General features: G+C 32.2%; 2 protein-coding genes across 4 annotated transcripts in view; both read left to right on the top strand.

The window, feature by feature from the left end:
* Window positions 1-12,848, top strand: part of LOC109352544 (callose synthase 7-like) — a 42,223-nt gene extending 29,375 nt beyond the window's left edge. The window contains exon 45 of the transcript XR_002108367.1: window positions 12,836-12,848. The gene's annotated coding sequence lies outside the window, so the exon portion shown is untranslated. The remainder of the gene's footprint in view (window positions 1-12,835) is intronic.
* On the top strand, window positions 520-19,761 carry LOC109352545 (transcriptional corepressor LEUNIG_HOMOLOG-like). 3 transcript variants are annotated; one of them, XM_019594583.1, is made up of 19 exons: window positions 523-796; window positions 3,067-3,110; window positions 3,959-4,038; window positions 4,173-4,270; window positions 4,388-4,503; window positions 4,604-4,866; window positions 4,956-5,019; window positions 5,135-5,243; window positions 5,626-5,663; window positions 5,756-5,929; window positions 6,147-6,203; window positions 6,348-6,539; window positions 6,699-6,774; window positions 6,908-7,017; window positions 7,248-7,397; window positions 7,491-7,646; window positions 7,728-7,844; window positions 8,182-8,382; window positions 8,493-8,805. In XM_019594583.1, the coding sequence occupies exons 3-19, from the start codon at window positions 4,001-4,003 to the stop codon at window positions 8,634-8,636; spliced, it is 2,103 nt and encodes a 700-aa protein (XP_019450128.1). In that variant the 5' UTR covers window positions 523-796; window positions 3,067-3,110; window positions 3,959-4,000; the 3' UTR covers window positions 8,637-8,805. The 3 variants fall into 3 exon arrangements, with proteins under 3 accessions (XP_019450127.1, XP_019450128.1, XP_019450126.1); XM_019594581.1 differs by having other exon boundaries at window positions 6,699-6,819; XM_019594582.1 differs by lacking the exons at window positions 8,182-8,382; window positions 8,493-8,805 and adding an exon at window positions 19,319-19,761 and having other exon boundaries at window positions 520-796; window positions 6,699-6,819.

The following is a 20,790-nucleotide window of genomic DNA, read 5'->3' as shown; positions in this document are numbered from 1 at the left end:
ATTTGTGGGTTTTTTATACTATTAAGAGCATCCTCTCATCCTATCGGTAAAGAAATAATTTTTTCGGAATACGTGACTGTCCTTCCCAATAAGTGTCATTCCGATAAATCAAACTCTTAACTTTTTGATCATTCTGAAATCTAGTAGAGTTGATAAAGAAATGGGGAATATTAAAATGTCAATTTTATGAAAGAGTAAAAATTAAAATGCTTTTATGAACTTTTCTCATGTGTAATATATATAAAAAAGAAATTGATGTATCACATTTAATGGTGAGACGATTTATTTATGTATTTTTACTCTTTGTAATAAGTGAAATTGTTCAAGTTCATGAATTTGATTAATAAATCTGAATAAAACCAAACCAATTGAGACATTTTAGAACGATCTAGTGGATTGGATTGAAGTGTTAGAATTCATTGAACATCAATTTTGGTGAAATGAATTTGGAAAGGAACAATACCAACCAAAGTAAAGTGATCATATTTTTTTATGCCTTATATAATAAGAGCTTATCACTTTTCACTCCACATTTCTCAAAAGTTTGGGACCCTTAAATTTCACTCTCCATCTCTTCCTCCTTAAAAAACCTAAAAGTGCTCGCCTTTCACCACCTCGCTCTCTCTCACCAAGATCGACGATCATCACTTACCATAACGTGTTCTGTTAGGTCTATTTCTCGTATATCATCTACTTTGTTGTTCGCTTGTCCATTGTTTATTAGGTATTTTGTCCATTTGTCGTCAACATCACCTCTCACCATGACAATCTAGTTTTTGGATTCTCGAATCTTTAGGTACTTATCTCTTTCTACATCTTCCTTTTATTGAAGAAATCATAACCACTTCTGCTTCATCACATACTACACCAATACGAAAGAATTTTATTCACATGATCCGTGAAAGATTTTTATTATTAATACATGATACTTGATTTATAACAATATTAATTTTATTTATTTATTTGGAATCTATTTTAATCGAGTAAAATAAGATTACCTTGTTTAATATTATTTATTCTTCTTTAAATTTCTTTAATTTATTTGTGATGCTTCATAATTTTTTTGGTACTACTAATGGTATCTCTTCACCTTTTTGGGTAAGGAATTAATCATTTTAGGGTTCGTGGCTGCACCTCCTAAGTCCTAACAAGTGTCGCTCACATGAATCAAACCCTTGATCTTAAAGATCTGATGAAGCCTTACACCACTAGACCAACGTCTTGTTGGTTAATGCTTCATAATTTGATTGGGTTCATGTTAAGTCTTCAAATTCACAAAAAAATAAACCAATCCAACCCAATTGACATTAATTGGTTCAAACTCTAATTAGGAATGGCAACAGGTGGGTCAGGGGCGGGTTTGCACATACCCAAGCCTGAACCCAAATTCAAAACCCGAACCCGAACTTGAACCCAACTCAACATGGTTGAAAATAAAAATATCATCCCCAAACCTGTCGGGTTTCGGGTAACCCGAACCCGAAAAAACCCGAAAATGATAAAGTATTAAGGAAAATATGATATTCTTTTTGTGTAATTTTTCTCTAACATTTCTATTTTCTCTTGTATTATTTCATTTATTTTATGTTTGAAGATCCAATAGTATGTAAAGTGAAATTAGAAATTAAAAACAATGGGCAAATGATAGAAATTTCAATTTAAAATTGAATTACCTTACTTCAGTGCGGGTTCGGGTTAGGGTATTTGCTATACCAAACCCGAACCTGAAATTTAAACCTGGGTAAAACCCGAATTCAATTATATCGGCTTTTCCCTGTTAAGTTCGGGTTCGGTTCGGGCGGGTACCCACGAGTTTGGTTTTTATTGCCATCTCAAATTAAAAACAATGGACAAATGATAGAAATTTCAATTTAAAATTGAATTACCTTACTTCAGGGCGGGTTCGGGTTAGGATATTTGCTATACCAAACCCGAACCCGAAATTTAAACCTGGGTAAAACCCAAACCCGAATCCAATTACATTGGGTTTTCCCTGTTAAGTTCGGGTTTGGTTCGGGCGGGTACCCATGAGTTTGATTTTTATTGCCATCCCTAACTCTAATTCATAGATACAATTAGATACAATTAGATTCAATCCAATTACACCTCTCCTTTTTTATATTGAACTTGGCTAAGTGGACTTGATGGTAAAGTCACCATTAGTGGTCCATCCCCAAGAAAATCATAAGTTACCCAAAGTTAATGAAAATAAAATTGATACACCCATAAGTTTTCAAAATCAATGGATAGCATTTAATTTAATGACTTCAAAAAAGAATGCATTGTAATCCTTCTTTTGTTTATTTAGCCCCAAAACAAAATCACTATTTATCTAAATTAATTTATAACAACATTAACTCTAATGTATTTTTTTGGTACTATCGAGAGTATTATCTCAACCTTTTAGTTAAGAAATTAATCCATTTCGAGGTGCGTGGTTGTCCCTTTCAACAAGAGTCGCTCTTAAGAATCGAAACATTAATCTTTTAGTCCTCCAAAGGATCTAGTGAAACTCTTAAACCACTAGACAATACCTTATTGATAATAACTCATGTATGAAATAACTACATAATCTTAGAGACTAAATGATTTTTTATTTTAGAAAACAACTTTTTTTATTAAGCACAATTTAATAAGGGAGGACATCTCCTAAGAGTGTATCAGTCATTGTTTTTGATTAGTTAGAAAAATATTTAATTATTAAATATTTAACTTAAATGTATATTTTTTCAACTAAGGGAGGACATCTCCTAAGAGTGTGATTCATGGTTGTGAAGTCTTCCCTTTTTATTTCTTCCCCTCCAAAACTCAACTCGTAAACGGATACTAAAGTGGCACAATAAATCTTAAGTCTTGTGTGGGTAGTTAGTTAGTTACATTGCTATGTTAAACTGAAACAACTTTCACTATCTTTCTTTGTCTGGTACTTCGTTTCATTCATGAAGATCATGGTAACTCTTGTTGCTTTGCATGAAAGACTATTACTACTACTACGTTAGCATTCAATATGATTTTTCTTTTTCATTCCATCCCTTTAACTATTGTCTTTGTGGTTTCTTTTTTAAGGTTCTTGGCGTGGTTCATTTTGTAAGCTTTGATCAAAGAGACAGGTATGGTTTCTTTCTCCTTTTCAATTGTGAAAGTGCTGATCACATGATAATTGTATTAAGGATTTTGGGTCCATATAGTAAGCGCCTATAGAAGTTTCACTCAAGAAAAAATCTTCTCTTTCTTTTTTGACAATGGTCGGAGCCGACTCCACCTAATGGGATTAAGGCTTGGTTGTCGTTATTTTTTTACAATGATTGTAGCCGACCCTACCTAGTGAGATTAAAGCTTGGTTGTTGTTTCTTTTTTGACAATGATTGTAGCTGACCCTACCTAGTGAAATTAAAGTTTGGTTGTTGTTGTTGTTTCTTTTTTACAATGATTCTAGCCGACTCCACCTAGTGGGATTAAGGCTTGGTTGTTATCGTTTCTTTTTTTATAATGACCGTACCTGACCTTACCTAGTGGGATTAAGGCTTGATTGTTGTCGTTTCTTTTTTTACAATGATTGTAGCCGACCCTACTTAATAGATTAAGGCTCGGTTGTTGCTGTTGTTGTTTCTTTTTTGACAATGATTGTGAAGGTTCAACTGACCATAACCTTTAAAAGTTGTAATTGGGGTGATTCTTATGATTGAACATTTTGCAGTTTTTTTATACTACTAAGGGTATTCTCTCACCCTATGGGTTAGGAACCAATCCTTTTGGCGTGTGTGACTGCCCTCCCAACAAGTGTCGCTCCCAGGAATCGAATTCTTGACTTTTTTGTCATCCTGGGATCTAGCCAGGCATTACACCACTAGACCAACACCTTGTTGGTGAACATTTTGCAGTTTAATTTTCTGTATATGATATGATTCTTTTGTGTAATGTGTTAAGGCTCCTAAAACCAAATGTTCCTTATTTGCAGAGAACACAATAAGAACTCCCTTGGAAACTTGGTTTGTCCACTATGGCTGATGATTTCTATGAATGGGATGCTGATAAAATGTGTGTCACCAAGAAAAACATGAGCTTCTTTCTTTCACTTTCTGTTCCTTTTTCTTCCTCTCTTTTTACATTTCCTCTTGATTTATTATATTTTGAGAAACATGTCATATTGATGTTTTATTGTTATCTTTTAGGCTTGATGTTTATATTCATGATTATCTTCTGAGAAATAAGTTGCATAAGTCAGCAAATGCTTTCAAGACCGAAAGCAAACTTCCGGATCGTACACCCCGTAAGATTGTTGATTATGCCTTTATAATATCAACTTGCTTATGATATCGACTAGTTAAGCCGAATTATTCGAATAGTTATGTTATATATATGATTTATACTATTTGGTCTATCACAGCAATAGAGAATACACCACAAGGATTTCTGTATGAGTGGTGGTTTGTCTATTGGGACATATACCTCGCGAAGCGGTTTAATCAACAATGCTCTGCCCCGGCTGCAGCTTACATTGAGGTGAATCTTATCTTGTAACATTTGTGATGTTTTTTTTTTCCTTAGTTCTTTATAATAGTGGTAGCAAACTAATACTCACGCGGATTTGGCATTTTGGTAGACCCTGAAAACGAAGGCAAGAGAACGTCAACTTCAAATGCAGCAATCGCAAGTAACGCCGAAGCACACGGAACAGTTACAGGAAAGAGACTTAAATGCCATGAACTCTAAAGGAATGATGAGGCCGCCACCAGCAATTGTGTTAGCCGCGAAAATGTTTGAAGAACGAATGCAACACTCGAATTCAATGAGTTCTGCGGCATCTCTAACTCCTATGGATGCCTATAGGATGAACTTACCTAAACCAGCAACAAGTCATCAAGGGTATATTTGCTTACTATTCCTAAAGAACTTATCTTAACTTAGCTATAGGATTGGACTACTAATATAGAGTCTTCCTTTTTCTGCTTCAGCCAACTGGTTCGTGATCTTTCAGGAAACGCGTCTACCTCAGTACAGCAGGTTCAGACGCAATCTGTATGTCCTTTAACCATGTTCGAGTTTGCCATTTTATGTGCTTTTTCCATTATTATGAATTCTTTCTCTATTTCCCCTCTACTATGATAAGCAATCTGATACAATAAGTTTATAGGGCGTTGAACGAGAAGTTAACTTGGGAGGCACTCCAACGAGTTTTCCTATGGATCAATCAGGTTTTCAACAAACAATGTTACAATCGGATTCTGTGCTAGGCGATGCAGGTATTGTTTCCATGACCACCTTTACGCTATTTTACACTAACTATCTAAAATTCTATGGATAACATATTATCGTGTTTTTTTTACCATCTTCCATGGTAAGCTTTGTATCTTCAATTTACCTCATTGAAAGCATTGTATTAGAGATTTAAATGAATTTCGGAAAATTAAAGCTTCGATGTCTTTTAACTGCTTCTGTCACGCATTATTAGCGTCAATTTTATTTATGGTTTCATTGTTGATCTCTTGGACATGCAGAGATATCATTCATAGCTTTGACATAATGTTGCATTAGTACTTAGTAAAGAATACTAGACAAAGTGAAACCACTAATGATTGTTGTTATGATTGTTGTTTTCTAATAATCTTTCCGGATTATATCAAGGAAATACAAGTCTTCCGCTGAAGGGCTTGACTCGCGCTGTAAGTTGAATCGTATCTTCATCGATGTTGTTTTTTGTGTAGTCTGTTAATAATATCCTTGAGTTTGGAATATGACCTATCCCTTTACACAGGGAATTGATCGACCAACATCTAGTTTAGGTGTACAGGTTCAGATGCCTAATTTGCGAAATAAAAACAAAATTCTGGATTCAGAATGGCAGCGGGTCACGGCAAGGGCTCAGGCAATACTGAGTTCAAAGTATGGTCAGTCTGATAGGACCCGATTGCAGTCAGGTTCTCCCGAGGTTAGGCCAGCATTTCAAATATTCAAAATATCAATTAGCAAGGAAAAAATTATCTGCTTAACTTGTATACGTATCAGTTTTCTCTGTTTGTTCATTAAGCACACTAAACCATTTTTAAGTTGGTAATGAAAGGTCTACATGTTCTTGCATGGTACAAATTGCATCATAATATACTCTTAAGTTCAATCTTAATTTTTTTCCTCTATAATGGTAACAGGTGAATATGGCGCGGGCGCAACATTCGTTATCTCAACAGCAGGGGCAATTGCAGCAGGTTGTTGTACTCAGTGTCCACATTGTTTTTGCTTTCTTTTTTTATTTGTTTCGAATAAAGCCGGACATGGTATATTAGCTGCTTCTGCAGTTGCTATTATTTTCATGCACAATGACTGTACTTCCCCTTTCCATATTTATTCAGAACGATAGAAAAAGAAAACAGTCTACCTCTCTCGGAGCTGCGAATATCAATGTCGGTGGGAACAGAGTGAATCCTTCACCTATCTCACCACCATTACTGGACACACCTGTTGATGGAATTAATACAGAAAGCAGCATGCAACATGTTAACAATGTGCCAAAAAGCATGATAATGGATGATATAAATTTACTGGTAGGTTTGCTTTATACTTCATGTTCCATGCATGTTTTCGCTCTTTGATCTATCATTGTATTTAACTCAGCTTTAAATAGTTCAAAAAGCCTCTTTTGCTATGCCGAGTTTATAAGCTGAACACATAATTGTGTTTCTGAATTTTGAAACCATTACCAGGAGAACATGGAATGGTTTGCTGAGATTGGTACTTCAGGTGATAACATGGAGCTCTTTCAATCAAACGACGGAGAAGGTGGGAATGCCTATGGAACAATAAAGCAATCTGATATAATTTCAGGTTTCGTAACGTAATCTTTGTTGATGTCTCTTTTCTGCATTTGTAAACTATTATGGAGAACTATCATTAATTGTATTTTCAATTTCAGGTTTCTCCTTTGCTGAACTAAATTGCATAAGAACAAGCAACAGCAAAATTACTTGCTGTGACTTTTCTTCGGATGGAAAGTTTCTTGCCAGTGCTGGACATGACAAGAAGGTATTTTGCTTTCATAATATGCATAGTATCTTGCCATTCTAAGGAATTTTGTATACTGTATAATGCCGATCTTGTTTTCGGTCTAAACCATGTTTATCCTCCACCCTAAAGCATTTCTCTTGGTTTCTTCTAATTTTTTATCCCAAGCATCCCAATTTGCCAACATTTTGATACAATTTATAGATATACTAACAATTTTATGTTACTTTTTGTGTGGGGTAATGCATTAGGTTTTCATATGGAATATGGAGACTTTGCAGACAGAGATCACTCCCGAGGATCACAAATCAGTTATTTCGGATGTCCGTTTTAGACCAAATTCTTCTGGGTTGGTGTCATCCTCTTTTGATAATGTCGTGCGGTTATGGAATGCAGCTAACGTAATAGACTTTTCCTCGACTTGTACCTTTTGCAATTATACTATACAAGTTTCTATTAACTCTTTCTTTCCTCTTTTTTTTCATTCAATGCAGCCAAAATATTGTGTGGAAGAATTTAGTGTGCACAATTCAGCTGTTATGTCACTCGACTTCCACCCGAAGAAAACTGATCTTCTCTGTGTCGCTGACATTGAAAGTGAAATTCAGTACTGGGACATTACTACATTCTCCTTTATCCGTTCCTTTAAGGTTGGCTAAATGCATTCTATCATTTCCTCCTTGAAAATTTTACCATGTCTTCCTATATTCTATTGCAATTAATTGTTTCAGGGTGGTAATGCAAAAGTGAGGTTTCAGCCTAGAGTAGGACAGGTACTGGCAGCGGCCTATGATAATGGAGTATCGATTTTTGACGCTGAGACTGGCATACAAATTTACGCACTCCAGGTATAATCTATACTATAATATAATGTAATCTCTCTTAAACAAAGACCACCAGGATTGTAATCTGATCGCGGGCATGCTCGCAAATGGTTGTAAAACTTAAGCGGGCGCATGCATGGCCACGTTGTCTCAACAGACAAATAGGCCAGGCGAAACAAGTAAATTAGCAAAATTTGCAAGCGGGCCTGCGGGCATTGCCCTTTTTGTCATCTATAACAAAGATACTAGCATTTGTTGGTGGAGCTGAAGATTGGTTACCTTATGCAACAATGTGATATATTTTTTAATTCAATGTTTTCATCTTGGATGGATTTTGTAGTTGAATCATTTCTATTTGTAGGGTCACCCGGATGCGGTGAGCTATATTTGCTGGGATGCAAATGGAGGAACCTTGGCATCTATGAGTCCTAATATGGTGAAGATTTGGTCACTAACATCAGGAGAATGTGTGACAGAGTACAACAGCTCCATTCAGAACCAGTTTCATTCATGTGCTTTTCATCCAATAAATTCAACTATGTTGGTCATAGGAGGGAACTCAGTAAGTTCTTTTTGTTCATTATCTGTTGTAGAATTTCATGTTCAATTGTTTAACCATTTTTAAGGGACATTAACATATACTTACACTTATAGTTTAACTGTTATATGCAGTACTTAGACCTGTGGGACATGGCTGTGAACAAAAACATGACAATTCCTTCACATGAAGATGTAATATCTGCTTTGGTTCATTCTCCTGTCACTGGAATGGTTGCTTCTGCAAGTTATGATGGATTTGTGAAGTTGTGGAAATAATTTGGATTATGAAAAAAAAACATTAGATATGTTTTAAGTTATGACTAGTAATATAGTATAATATATGCTTTGCTTGCTCATTGTAAATTTACCATTATGTGATAGTAGCCTTTGCTGGTTTATGTGTAACTCATTTGAGTAACACAATAGTTATAATAATGGCTACTCAACAACATTAAATAAAAGGTTATGGATTTTAGCATTTTTAAGCAATTATTGTTCTAGGTGCCTTATTATTTTCCTATTCCCTTTTCTAGTTGGATAAGAAGCTGATGTTTCGCAAATCCATAAAGTTGTTTGCCTTCTGATTTGGAGGTCGTGGGTTCAAATCCTAAACAGAGTATCTTCACTTATAAGTAAGAATACGCACATCTACCCTCATCGGATCCATTACGTGTTGGAAAGCAATCAGTTAGACTAACTTAGGAAGAAAATATCGAAAATGAAACCCTAGTTCAACAAGATTGTCAAATTGTTTTCACACAAGGAAAACAATATAGTACTTGAGTAATTAATCTTTGCGATTTTGTGAGAAGTGGAACAACATTGGTGAGGATAAGAGGAAGCACCAATGATGATTAACTTTTAGTTCACATGTGATTAACTTTCGACTCACATGTAATAGTTAGTTAACAACACCCTTAACTCGAAAAGGAATATAAGTAATAAGTTTATGTTTGAAATTATTAAACATGTCCTTTAGATAGTATTTATCTCCAATTACATATACCCCATAACAATTCCATACTCATTTTTTATCATGTTTCTCTTTCTCAACTCTAACATCACATCATCTCCATTGTTGCTATGAAATGGAATAACACAGTAGCACTCTTTCCCCTAATCTTTGAAAATCTTTCATATCTACCTAACCTAATGTTTGGTAGAGTAACATCTATGAATTGGAGTATCCCAAATTTACATGTTAGATATCTAATCTAGAATAATGGTGGTAAAATTATCCACAATTCATCCAAGTTAAATCAATCTAAATCAATCTGTTAGAGCTAATAGATTTAAATGAATATAACTCAATATATAACGTTGATAATGGAATGTATTCAAATTTATCCATTATATCCGATGAATATATCTATTTGGATGAATATTTGATCAATCCAAAAAACAAAAATTCAAAATAACTTTTTTGCTTTACAATTTCATTTAATATTTAAGAAAACTAAATTCAAGTAAATTTATCCATAATTTTCATTCTCACTTTTACCATTTTATTAAATTGATATCAATTATAAGACATGTATGTATTTAATATTAAAAGTTTATTCTTAAGTACATAATATATATATATATATATATATATAAGTATGAGAAAAAATGTATACACTGATAGTGTATGAGTTTTATATGCTATCACTACATCGCCCGTCATTTATATTTAATTATCATTGACTCTTCAAAAAATTATATTCCAAATGAATGGTGGGTGATGTAACGATCATGTATAAATCTTTACACTAACAATGCATAGATAAGATTAAATAACTTAAAATATAATTTAAATGAATTTATATGGATTGATGAATATTGAATATGTATCCACCCCATCATATATGATATTAGAATGCACATATCACACCTTATACAAAAAATCAATCACAAACAAGACAACCATTTAACGAACTCATAGATAAGTGACAAAGCACACAATTTCATCAATATGTATTTGGAAACTAAGCACATTTAATTAAAACAAACAATTAATTAAGATGTTTCTCCCTCTCTAATGACTTTGTTTTCTTTGTTTCTACATAACAAACCAAACACCAACCTATCAATTTCATTTGGAAAAACACCAACCTATGACCATCTTTTTTATAACTAAAGTAAGCTTTTACTTATACTATTGAAGCTTCACTAGTCAAAAGTTAAATCCATTGTTTCTAAAGTTCTCATTATAATAGTATTTTTCTCATAGAGAATAAAATATCTCATCATACCAGAAAATAACTTATCTTCTTAAAATGAAAACTACTCGAAGGAAGAGAAAGAAAACACATGTCAAACACTATGTGAATTTAAGGAGATAAGTAATATCCTGATATGAGAGATATTTTATTCTCTTTCTCAAGTCAACAAATTTAACTAATTTAACATTTAAAACACAAGATTCATCCTCATTAAAGACAAAATTGAAACTTTCCTAACTAGATTTGTTACATATAAGACAAAATGAATACACTCATATTCAATAATAGTGTTTTAAATTATGGTTGTAGTCTTTATTGTCGTCAATTATAGTTATTACGATTGTAGTTATTACAGTTGTTACAGTGTAAATTATTTTGCTATTAAAAATATATTTTTGAACTTGATGTAATTCAATGTGGTTACATTACATCCCGATGCGGCTACATCAGTGTGATTCGATGTCACACTATAATTACATGTATAATGCGGTTATGGTGGTCATTACAACCACAATATTGTAGTCACATCACGTGATGCGGTCAGTAATTTAAATTATTCATGTTAGCATTGTACAATTTCAGGAACATAGCTCAAAATTTGGTTTTTGAGGAAATAGAAACTAACTTACTTCAAAAACCGATTAGGCTTGGTTATGAAGTTATCAAGCTACTTCTATAAAGCATTAAATTTGATGGATATATAACTGGATAACTTAAGAATGAGACATTTATATTATGACATTATTACATTTTATGTTCTAAATATTTATTATGGATATTGTGTAAGATACTTCATGTGTCCTTTTATGTTTTATGTGTTAATAAAGAGACAATTTTTCTTCTAATTTTGTTGTGTTTCTTGATCATCCTTATTTTATAACTCTAAAATTATAGCTCCAACATATATTTTATAACAATGAAGGAAAATCATAGCAGCATTGGTTTTATTTATAACAAAAGGGAGGATTAATTCCCTCATGGCTTTGACATAATATTGCTAATGAAGTTTGGATTAGGAGATACTTATCCACTATCCATTTAAATCTAACAAAATTAAATTCATTCGAATTCATCTATTAAAATTAATTAATTTAAATTGATATAATTCAATAAATAATTTTAGTGATTGATGAATTTGAATAAATTCACTATGTCTAAAGAATATCCGTGAATATATCCATTTTTTGTACTACAAAGAGTATCATGTACCTTTTTGTAAGGAACTAATCCTTTTTTTTTGGATTCGTATCTGTCTCTCCCAACAAGAATCGCTCACAGGAATTGAACTCTCGACTTTAGAAATTAGTGGGGTCTTACGTCACTTGACCAATGTCATGTTGGTGTGAATATATCCATTTATTTGGATGAATATTCAATCCATCTAAAAAACAAAATTCACAAAAATGTTTTTTTATTTTTCTATTTTATTCATTATCTCAATTTTCTTATATTGTTTCATACTTTCACTTTGATATTTTTTTTTATTAAATTAAGATTAGTGGTAGGAAATGTGGAGGTGGTTAATATTCAAAGCTCATTATTAAATACATAGCATCATAAATATTTGTTAAATTTTTGACACGTAGAACCTTAAATGTTACAAGTTTTTAGAATATTGTAAGAAAATGATTTTTTAAAGTTAAAAAAAAATCAAATTTTTAAAAAGTGTTTCTTAAAAATAAAAATACTTTTCTTTCAAAAAAAAATTTAAAAGTGATTTAAAAAAAATGATTTTTGAAATTTATTTTATAAAAATGATTTTTAAAAGTTATTTTACAAAAAATGATTTTTTTTTTAAAATAATTTTAAAAAATACTTTATTGAATTAGTGGTTTTTTAAATGATTATTTCCTTATAAATGCTTTTAGTTCTAATTAAAAAATCTAATAGATTGAATATTCATTCATTGAAATGATTTAGAATTCATCTATTAAATTTTGATGTTAATGAATTAGATAATTTAGAATATGACTTATAAAGAATTTATATGGGTAAGTCACCAATTTGCTCTCATAGTTTTTAGTGAAGAATAGTAGATGGAGTGAAACCAATCTAATGATTATTGTTATGATTTTGTTTTCCAATTATCATTCTAGATTAAATCAAGGAAATATTGTTAAGGGTTTGTTTCAGTATACATTTGATGTTATCTCTAATTATTTAAATTGTAATTATGGTTATTATAATTGTGGTTAGTGTAACTATTTGTATGAAATATGAATATGACTTATCTTTTTTTACCGATAAATCTCATGTTATTATCTCCTTTAGGATTAAATCAAAATAAAGAATTCTGAAATAGAATAAAATAAAATCATTTTTTATTCATCAAAATTTAAATTTGAATTTCATAATAACAGACCTATTTGAATTTTATATGTGGGTCATTTATTAAACTATTGCATTACCAATCTATATCTATCATCAAAACTCAAAAAATTGGAAAATGTACCACCCCAACCAACGTTGAGAGGATCTAAGTCTATAAGAACTTATTTTTATAATAATACTAAACTAAATTTTAGAAAAAAATTGCTGACTAATATATTAAGAATTTTTTAGTACTACCAATAATATTCTTTAACCTTATAGGTAAGACACTAATATCTTTAGAATATGGATTGTCCCTCCAACAAGTATCGTTCCTGTTGCATATTCTAAGTGTGAATGAAAAAGTTTTACATTGGACAAAAATTGATTAGTTAAAGAGCATATAAGTAGATAGATTCATAGAGCTAAGGTTTTTGGTCAAAATATAGTGTCAAATTCACTTATATGTTTCTTTCACTTAGCCCATAAAAAAATGTTGTAACTCATGGATGAAGATTTTCCGACAGTTCCCTTTTAATATAACTGGATCTTATGGTACTAAATCAAAGCTTTCTTCTAACTACCGTATTAAGAATTGAGCAGACAATTAGAGAGGAAGAAGTTAAAATCCTCACTCCCACAATTAGGCCGTAAACGAGCCGAACTGAGTTGAACTAGAGCCCAACTCGGTTCAGCTCAATAAGGATTGGTTCGACTCGAAACTCGACTCGAGTTCGATACGAGTTATTATTTTAGTTTGAGTTCGGCTCGGTTAAAGTTCGCGAACTGTTCGGTTCAGTTCGAATGGTTCATTTGGACAACTCAAATAATTAATTAAATTCTGAAAAAAATACTTCAAAAAAGTTTTATATATGTAAATATAATCTTGTTTATATATATAATAACAATAAATATAAAAAAAAATATATGGGTCTCCATAAACTTAAAAATTAGTTTAAAATATATATAAATAAATATAAATATATATATATTGAGTCAGCTCATGAACCAAACGAGTCGAGCTATATCCAACTCAAGTTCGGCTCGTTTATTTAACGAGCTCAATTTCCAGTTCAAGTTCAACTCATTTGATTCATCAACCAAGTTTATCGAGCTAAATAACGAATTGATTTCTGAACGAATACCAAGTTGGTTCGGTTCATTGTTAACCCTACCATAAAATCTACATAGAAATTAATACCTTAAAATGAATTATTTTTTGATAGTAACAAACTAATATAGTAATTACTTAACTACCACGTTGACAAATAGTGAGATAATGATGGGTGTCTATCAACTCATATCTTTGTTCCCACATTCATATCAAATATAATAAACTGAAAAAATAAGAATAAAAAACTGTTTTTATGGTGTTAAAAATTATCAAAAACATTAAATTTTATCAGAATATTGTTGAATAAAGAAAAAACTAAAACATTAGATAAAAGTAACAAAAATAATAATAATATTATATTATCATGTGAATAAATTATATTTAGATAATAGAAAATTTAGTAGTTACTATAAAAATATAGATAGAAGATAAATGGATAAACACACCACTCATATCTACGACAAATAAAAATAAATTAAGTGAATAAATATTCAGATTTTTTATTGTTTTGACCAATCTCAAATCAACTATATAAAAGATTAGCACAATGGTGTGATGTTTGATATTAATCACTTGATTAACAACTAACCTATTAAATAGGTAACTTATTCTTCAATCCTTATCATTAATCTAATTTTGTAAAAATAGATATAACAACTTAAATAAAAAACACTATATATAATTTTATCGATTTGCAACACTTGATACATTGCTGCTCAGTTTGGCTCGATTCAGTTCGGTTCGGTTCACTTGTTTTAGTGTTGGTGCATTCTCAAATTATTGAACTCGAAATATCTGATTAGAATTTATGATAACAAATTTATATGGTTGAGTTGAATTTGTATGCCTGATCATAATGGAATAAATGATGTTGAAGTATAGTAAAAAAATGTACTTGGATTTAATTGGACTAAGTTCTTGTTCTTGTTCTATCCCTTTTTTATGATTCGAGTGAATCCAAGAAACACCCTTTTAGTGATTAAAAGTGTTTCCTAATACTTTAGATTATGTTCATGTCATTCATAATCAAGAGTGATTTTTATGTGCTTCAAAAACCAATTTTTTTCTTATTTGCAGAGAAGATAACAAGTTTTAGAAATTGGGTTTGTTCATATGAACTCAACTATGGCTAAGGATCAAGAAATTTCAGAATCGAATACAATGTATGTCACCTAGTTTCTTCAATTTTATTATGTATTTATTTACTTTATGATTTATTATATGTTTAGAAATATGTCATATTGATGTATATTTTCATTGTTGTTGGTTTTATTGTTATGGTTTAGGCTTGATATCTGCATTTATCATTACCTTGTGAAAAGAAGATTACATGCCATGGCAGAAACTTTTAAGAAAGAAGCCAATGTTTCCATTGATCAAACAAGTAAGATTTTTGGTTATTATGCACAAATTACAATGTTGTTTTGATTATCTATATGATTTTCGTGCAACGGCAAGATTGTTGCTGAGTTGATCAGAAAGGTCACATTCATGGGTTCAAATCCTGGAAATAGCCTTTCTCCTTCAGGAGTAAGGCTACGGATATCTACCCTCCCTCCTATACCTTATTAGTCTCGTGCACTGGGCCGCCCTTTTTATATATGTGTGTGAGTTTCGTTGTTCGGTTTTTTTGCAGAAATTGATGATCCTGCAGATTTTTTTTGGGGGTGGTGGACTGTGTTTTGGGACTTAGCCAATGCAAAAGAAAATAATAAACATTCTGAGTCTGCTGCAGTCTACACTAAGGTGATCTTTTCGTGCAACTTTTGTGCTCTAATTTCTTCCTTAGTTCTTTCAATATTCGGTAGAAAACTGATACTTATCGTGATTTGTGTATCGGTAGATCCAAAAAATGAAGGAAAGAGAACAACATAAAATGCATCAATCTTTACTAATGCAGCGAAGAGATAATAATCATCCTGCATTTGGAGGTTCCGTAAATGGCATGAACTCTGGAGGAATGATGAGGCTGCCCCCTGATTATGTAGCCATGAAAATTTATGAAGAAAGAATGAAAAAATCGAATTCGATGTATTCAGAGGCATCTCAAACTCGTTTTGGTGCCAATAGGATGGTCTTTCCCAATTCCGAAACAAGTCATCAAGGGTGAATTTTTGCTTAGCTTTATAGTTATTGTGAGCTAGTGTATTGCCTATTAACTTAACAACATTTTGCATTCTTTTTGCAGCTTCAACCAGATTGTTCATGGTAATCCAGGAAATATCTCTACGGTGCAGCAAATCGAGGTGCGGTATCCGTTAACCAGTATACCTACTTTAACCATTAATTAATGTACGAGTTTTGAAAGTGTAATCTAATAACCCGGAACCAATTTCTTTTGACATCATAACAGCGTCTTGTCTCGGCACTGGATCGGATAGACCCTACTAATTATCATGAAATGGATCCAAGCATATTTTCTGGTCTTGGTGGAGGTAGCTTAAGTGCAAAGGATGGTCAATCTTCCAAGAATGGGGTACCTATTGGCACCAAAGTGCAGCAAGGTTCAACTAAGGTTGGACCAACATTTCAAATATTCGAAAATTGCTTAAAATTCAATTGGAAAATTCATTCTTTGCATATATGTTATTATCTTTATTTGCAATAACTTTGATTTTTCATTCTCTATCATTGTTTATTTTTCTCCCCTTCCCCTTCATCAGGATAACAAAAAGAGAAGACGACGTTCTTCCTCTAGAGCTGCCAATGCAATTGTTGCTCAAACGAAACACAAATCTGGCAATGGAATGATGGCATCTAGCAGCTTGCAGCATGACAACAATGTGCAAAACTGCGCCGGGATAGTGTTCGGTACAGAGGGAGCACAAGGCCTTACATCACCTTCAATTTCGCTGGTAAGTTTGGTTAATAGTTTAGTTTTTGTAGGTCCGAGATCATATAAACTATGATATACAGACAAACCGAGTTCACGGGGCTCCTACCTAGTGGAATCTGGGAGGGTTATGTAAGCAGCCTTACCCCGCAAGCAGATCACATGGCAACAACCTTGCGGTAGCTTTGAGGCTCACCCTCTAGATAACTCGTAACCCTTAATCTTGACGAAAACATATAAGTAGAAATGTTTGTAGTGACCATCATTTTTTTCATAAAGCAGGAGAACATGGAAAACCTTGGAGATGTTGGTATTCTTGATAATGACTTTGAATCATTTCTATTAAGCAACATAGAAGATGTTGGTAATCTCAATGATACAATAAAACAAAGTCAGCATTCTGAGCAACAAACACTTTCACAAAAGCAATAGTTCTTGTTCTTGTTCTATCCCTTTTTTATGATTCGAGTGAATCCAAGAAACACCCTTTTAGTGATTAAAAGTGTTTCCTAATACTTTAGATTATGTTCATGTCATTCATAATCAAGAGTGATTTTTATGTGCTTCTAAAAGCAATTTTTTTCTTATTTGCAGAGAAGATAACAAGTTTTAGAAATTGGGTTTGTTCATATAAACTCAACTATGGCTAAGGATCAAGAAATTTCAGAATCGAATAAAATGTATGTCACCTAGTTTCTTCAATTTTATTATGTATTTATTTACTTCATGATTTATTATATGTTTAGAAACATTTCATATTGATGTATATTTTCATTGTTATGGTTTAGGCTTGATATCTGCATTTATCATTACCTTGTGAAAAGAAGATTACATGCCATAGCAGAAACTTTTAAGAAAGAAGCCAATTTTTCCATTGATCAAACAAGTAAGATTTTTGGTTATTATGCACAAATTACAATGTTGTTTTGATTATCTACATGATCTTGGCGCAACGGCAAGGTTGTTGCTAAGTGATCATATAATGGTCACAGTCACAGGTTTAAATACTGGAAATAGTCTTTCCGCTTCAGGAGTAAGGCTACGGATATCTACCCTCCCCAGATCTCATTAAGTCGTACTCTCGTGCACTGGGCTGCCCTTTTTATTTGTGTGTGAGTTTCACTGTTCGGTTTTTTGCAGAAATTGATGACCTTGCAGAGTTTGTTGATGATAACTTTGAATCATTTCTATTAAGCAACATAGAAGATATTTGTAATCTCAATGATACAATAAAACAAAGTCAGCTTTCTGAGCAACAAGAACAGATTTCAAAAGGTAATTTTGATTCATGTCTCTCTTGTGCATTTGTAAACTATTATAGTAAAGTATCAGTAACCACATTTTTTTCCATTTCAGATTTCACATTTTCTGAATTTGCTTGTGCAAGAACAAGCAACAACAAAGTTACTTGCTGTCACTTTTCTTCAGATGAAAAGTTTCTTGCCAGTGCTGGACATGACAAGAAGGTTACTATGCTACATTTGAGGATTATCTCATTCTAGAGTTGTGCTATTCTTTCATATATTATATGCATAAGGGACTATTGTAATAGTTTTTATTTGATTTTGCACATAAATGATGTTTCTTTTTGTGGTAGGGCTTGGACATAAATATTATATATTCTTGATTTAAATTTGTTAAGCAACTACTTTGAGCAAAGAATTTCATATGTTTTCTAACAGTTGTATATGTAACTTTTTTGGTGGGGGAATGTATTAGGTTGTTCTGTGGAACATGGAAACTCTGCAGACAGAAAGCATGCCGGAGAAACACCAATCGGCCATTTTAGATGTCCGTTTTAGACCGAATTCATCTCAGTTGGCGACTGCCTCTATGGATAAATCCGTGCGGATATGGGATGCAGCTAATGTAACAAACTTTTCCTAGCTTCCCTATAAATTATATGTTACTTGTACATCTCATGTTTAAAACTTGCAACCATTCATCTTTCGCGATCTATTATACAATTACGGTTAAACCTTTTTCTTTCAACGCAGCCAAGCCGTTGTGTGCAACAATATACTGGACACAATTCAGCTGTTATGTCCCTCGATTTCCACCCGAATAAGACCGATCTATTATGCTTCTCTGATAGTGAAAATGAAATTCGGTATTGGAATATGACTACATCCTCCTTCACCAATACACTAAAGGTTGGTCAAGTTATAACACAAGTATCATTTAATATTTGAACATTATAAAATGTGTTCCTAACTTGTAACAATTCATTGCTACAGGGGGGTAATGCACAAGTGAGGTTTCAGCCTGGTGCTGGAGAGTTACTAGCAGCAGCTTATGATAAAGGAATTTCGATTTTTAATGTCGAAACTGGCAGACAAATTTACTCCCTCCAGGTCTAATATATATATATATATGCATACTCACTCATCTAGTATTTGTAGAATACTAACATGTTGGAGTTTAGTTAACTTTTTTCAAGGTTTACATTGTTTTTTTGGGTTTTGTAGTTGAATACTTGAATCATTTGTCTTTGTAGGGTCATCCTGAGGAGGTGAACTATATTTGCTGGGTTGCAAATGGAGACATCTTGGCATCGGTGAGCCGTAATTTCGTCAAGTTTTGGTCATTGTCGTCCGGAGAATACATTAAAGGGCTCAGGTCCAGTGGAGAGCAATATTATTCCTGTGTTTTTCATCCAAGCTATTCAAATATATTGGTGATTGGAGGAACTACTAACATTGAACTGTGGAATTTAGCTGAGGACAAAAGCATGACAATTCCTACAGACCAGAATATAATATCTTGTTTGGTTCAGTCTCCTGTCACTGGAATTGTTGCATCTGCAAGCCATGACTGCACTGTCAAGTTATGGAGATAATTCTCATTTTATGATGTATACTATGTGTATACCAAAGATGTTCTGTGGTCGATACTTGAATACTAATCCCTATCGAGCTCTGCAAATTTCTGAATTTGATTTCAGCTTTATAAAGCAAACCTTCAACTTTTTGAACAATGTATTTTTCTTAGAGATAACCAAATTGTTTATGCATGAATCATGTGACTTATTTTCACTTCATATATATCTCACAAGATTTGGACTTTTTGTGTGTTTCTTAAGGCTGAATTGATATGTGAAGGAAATCACTAGAGTTTAACCTCGTTAAAATTATATAAAAAAAATGTCATTCAACAATTTTAGGTAGCATAATTAATCTTTCGGGAGTTTATATGTACATTTATATAGAGGTGTCAAAATAGACTATTTGGATGGATTTGGGTTAGCCCGCATAGGGTTCAGGCTAGCCTGCATAGGATTCGAGTTAAACTGGACTAGGCTAAAAAGTCCGGCTACAAATTTTGTATATCAAATTGTAGCACAAACCCGCCTTACGCGGATTGTGAGTTATGGCGGACCGGCCCGTATAATATTGAAAAATATTTATTTAAATTTTAATATATTTAATCTATTTTAAAAAACATATATCATTTTATATTAATGTATAATTTTTTTAACATACTTATGCTCAATTCAACCACTTATAGATTTAATGTATTATGTTTGAGTTACAACGTCATGTCAAGTCCACTTATATAATTTTTAACATAACTCATTAAGTAATGTGATTTTTACTGGACTATCACTCTTTAATACACTATAATTTGTGAATTTACTTTAATATATAAATCTTTGGATACTTTAAAAATAATATCATGTTTGTTTATAATAATGGTTGTATAGACTCAAGTTTAGAAAGAACTTTATATATCAAGGTATAACTATCATAATAATATATGATATCATTTTTTTACTTTCTGGATGAATATCATCTGTATGTTCATTATCAACACCTTCATTGTGAATTAGTAAAATTATATTTGGTTGTGTGAAGTTTAGTATGGTAAACAATTACATTATCATTTAGTTTTGTTGTAAACATTATTGTTCTTTATTATGTTTTTGTTAGGGGTGACAATTGGATGGTTTGGATGTTAATGGATGGATGA

Source organism: Lupinus angustifolius, chromosome LG07, assembly GCF_001865875.1.
Source record: "Lupinus angustifolius cultivar Tanjil chromosome LG07, LupAngTanjil_v1.0, whole genome shotgun sequence".
NCBI classification, from domain to species: domain Eukaryota; kingdom Viridiplantae; phylum Streptophyta; class Magnoliopsida; order Fabales; family Fabaceae; genus Lupinus; species Lupinus angustifolius.
The sequence above is the reverse complement of the archived record's forward strand: the minus strand, read 5'-3'. Positions and strand labels throughout refer to the sequence as shown.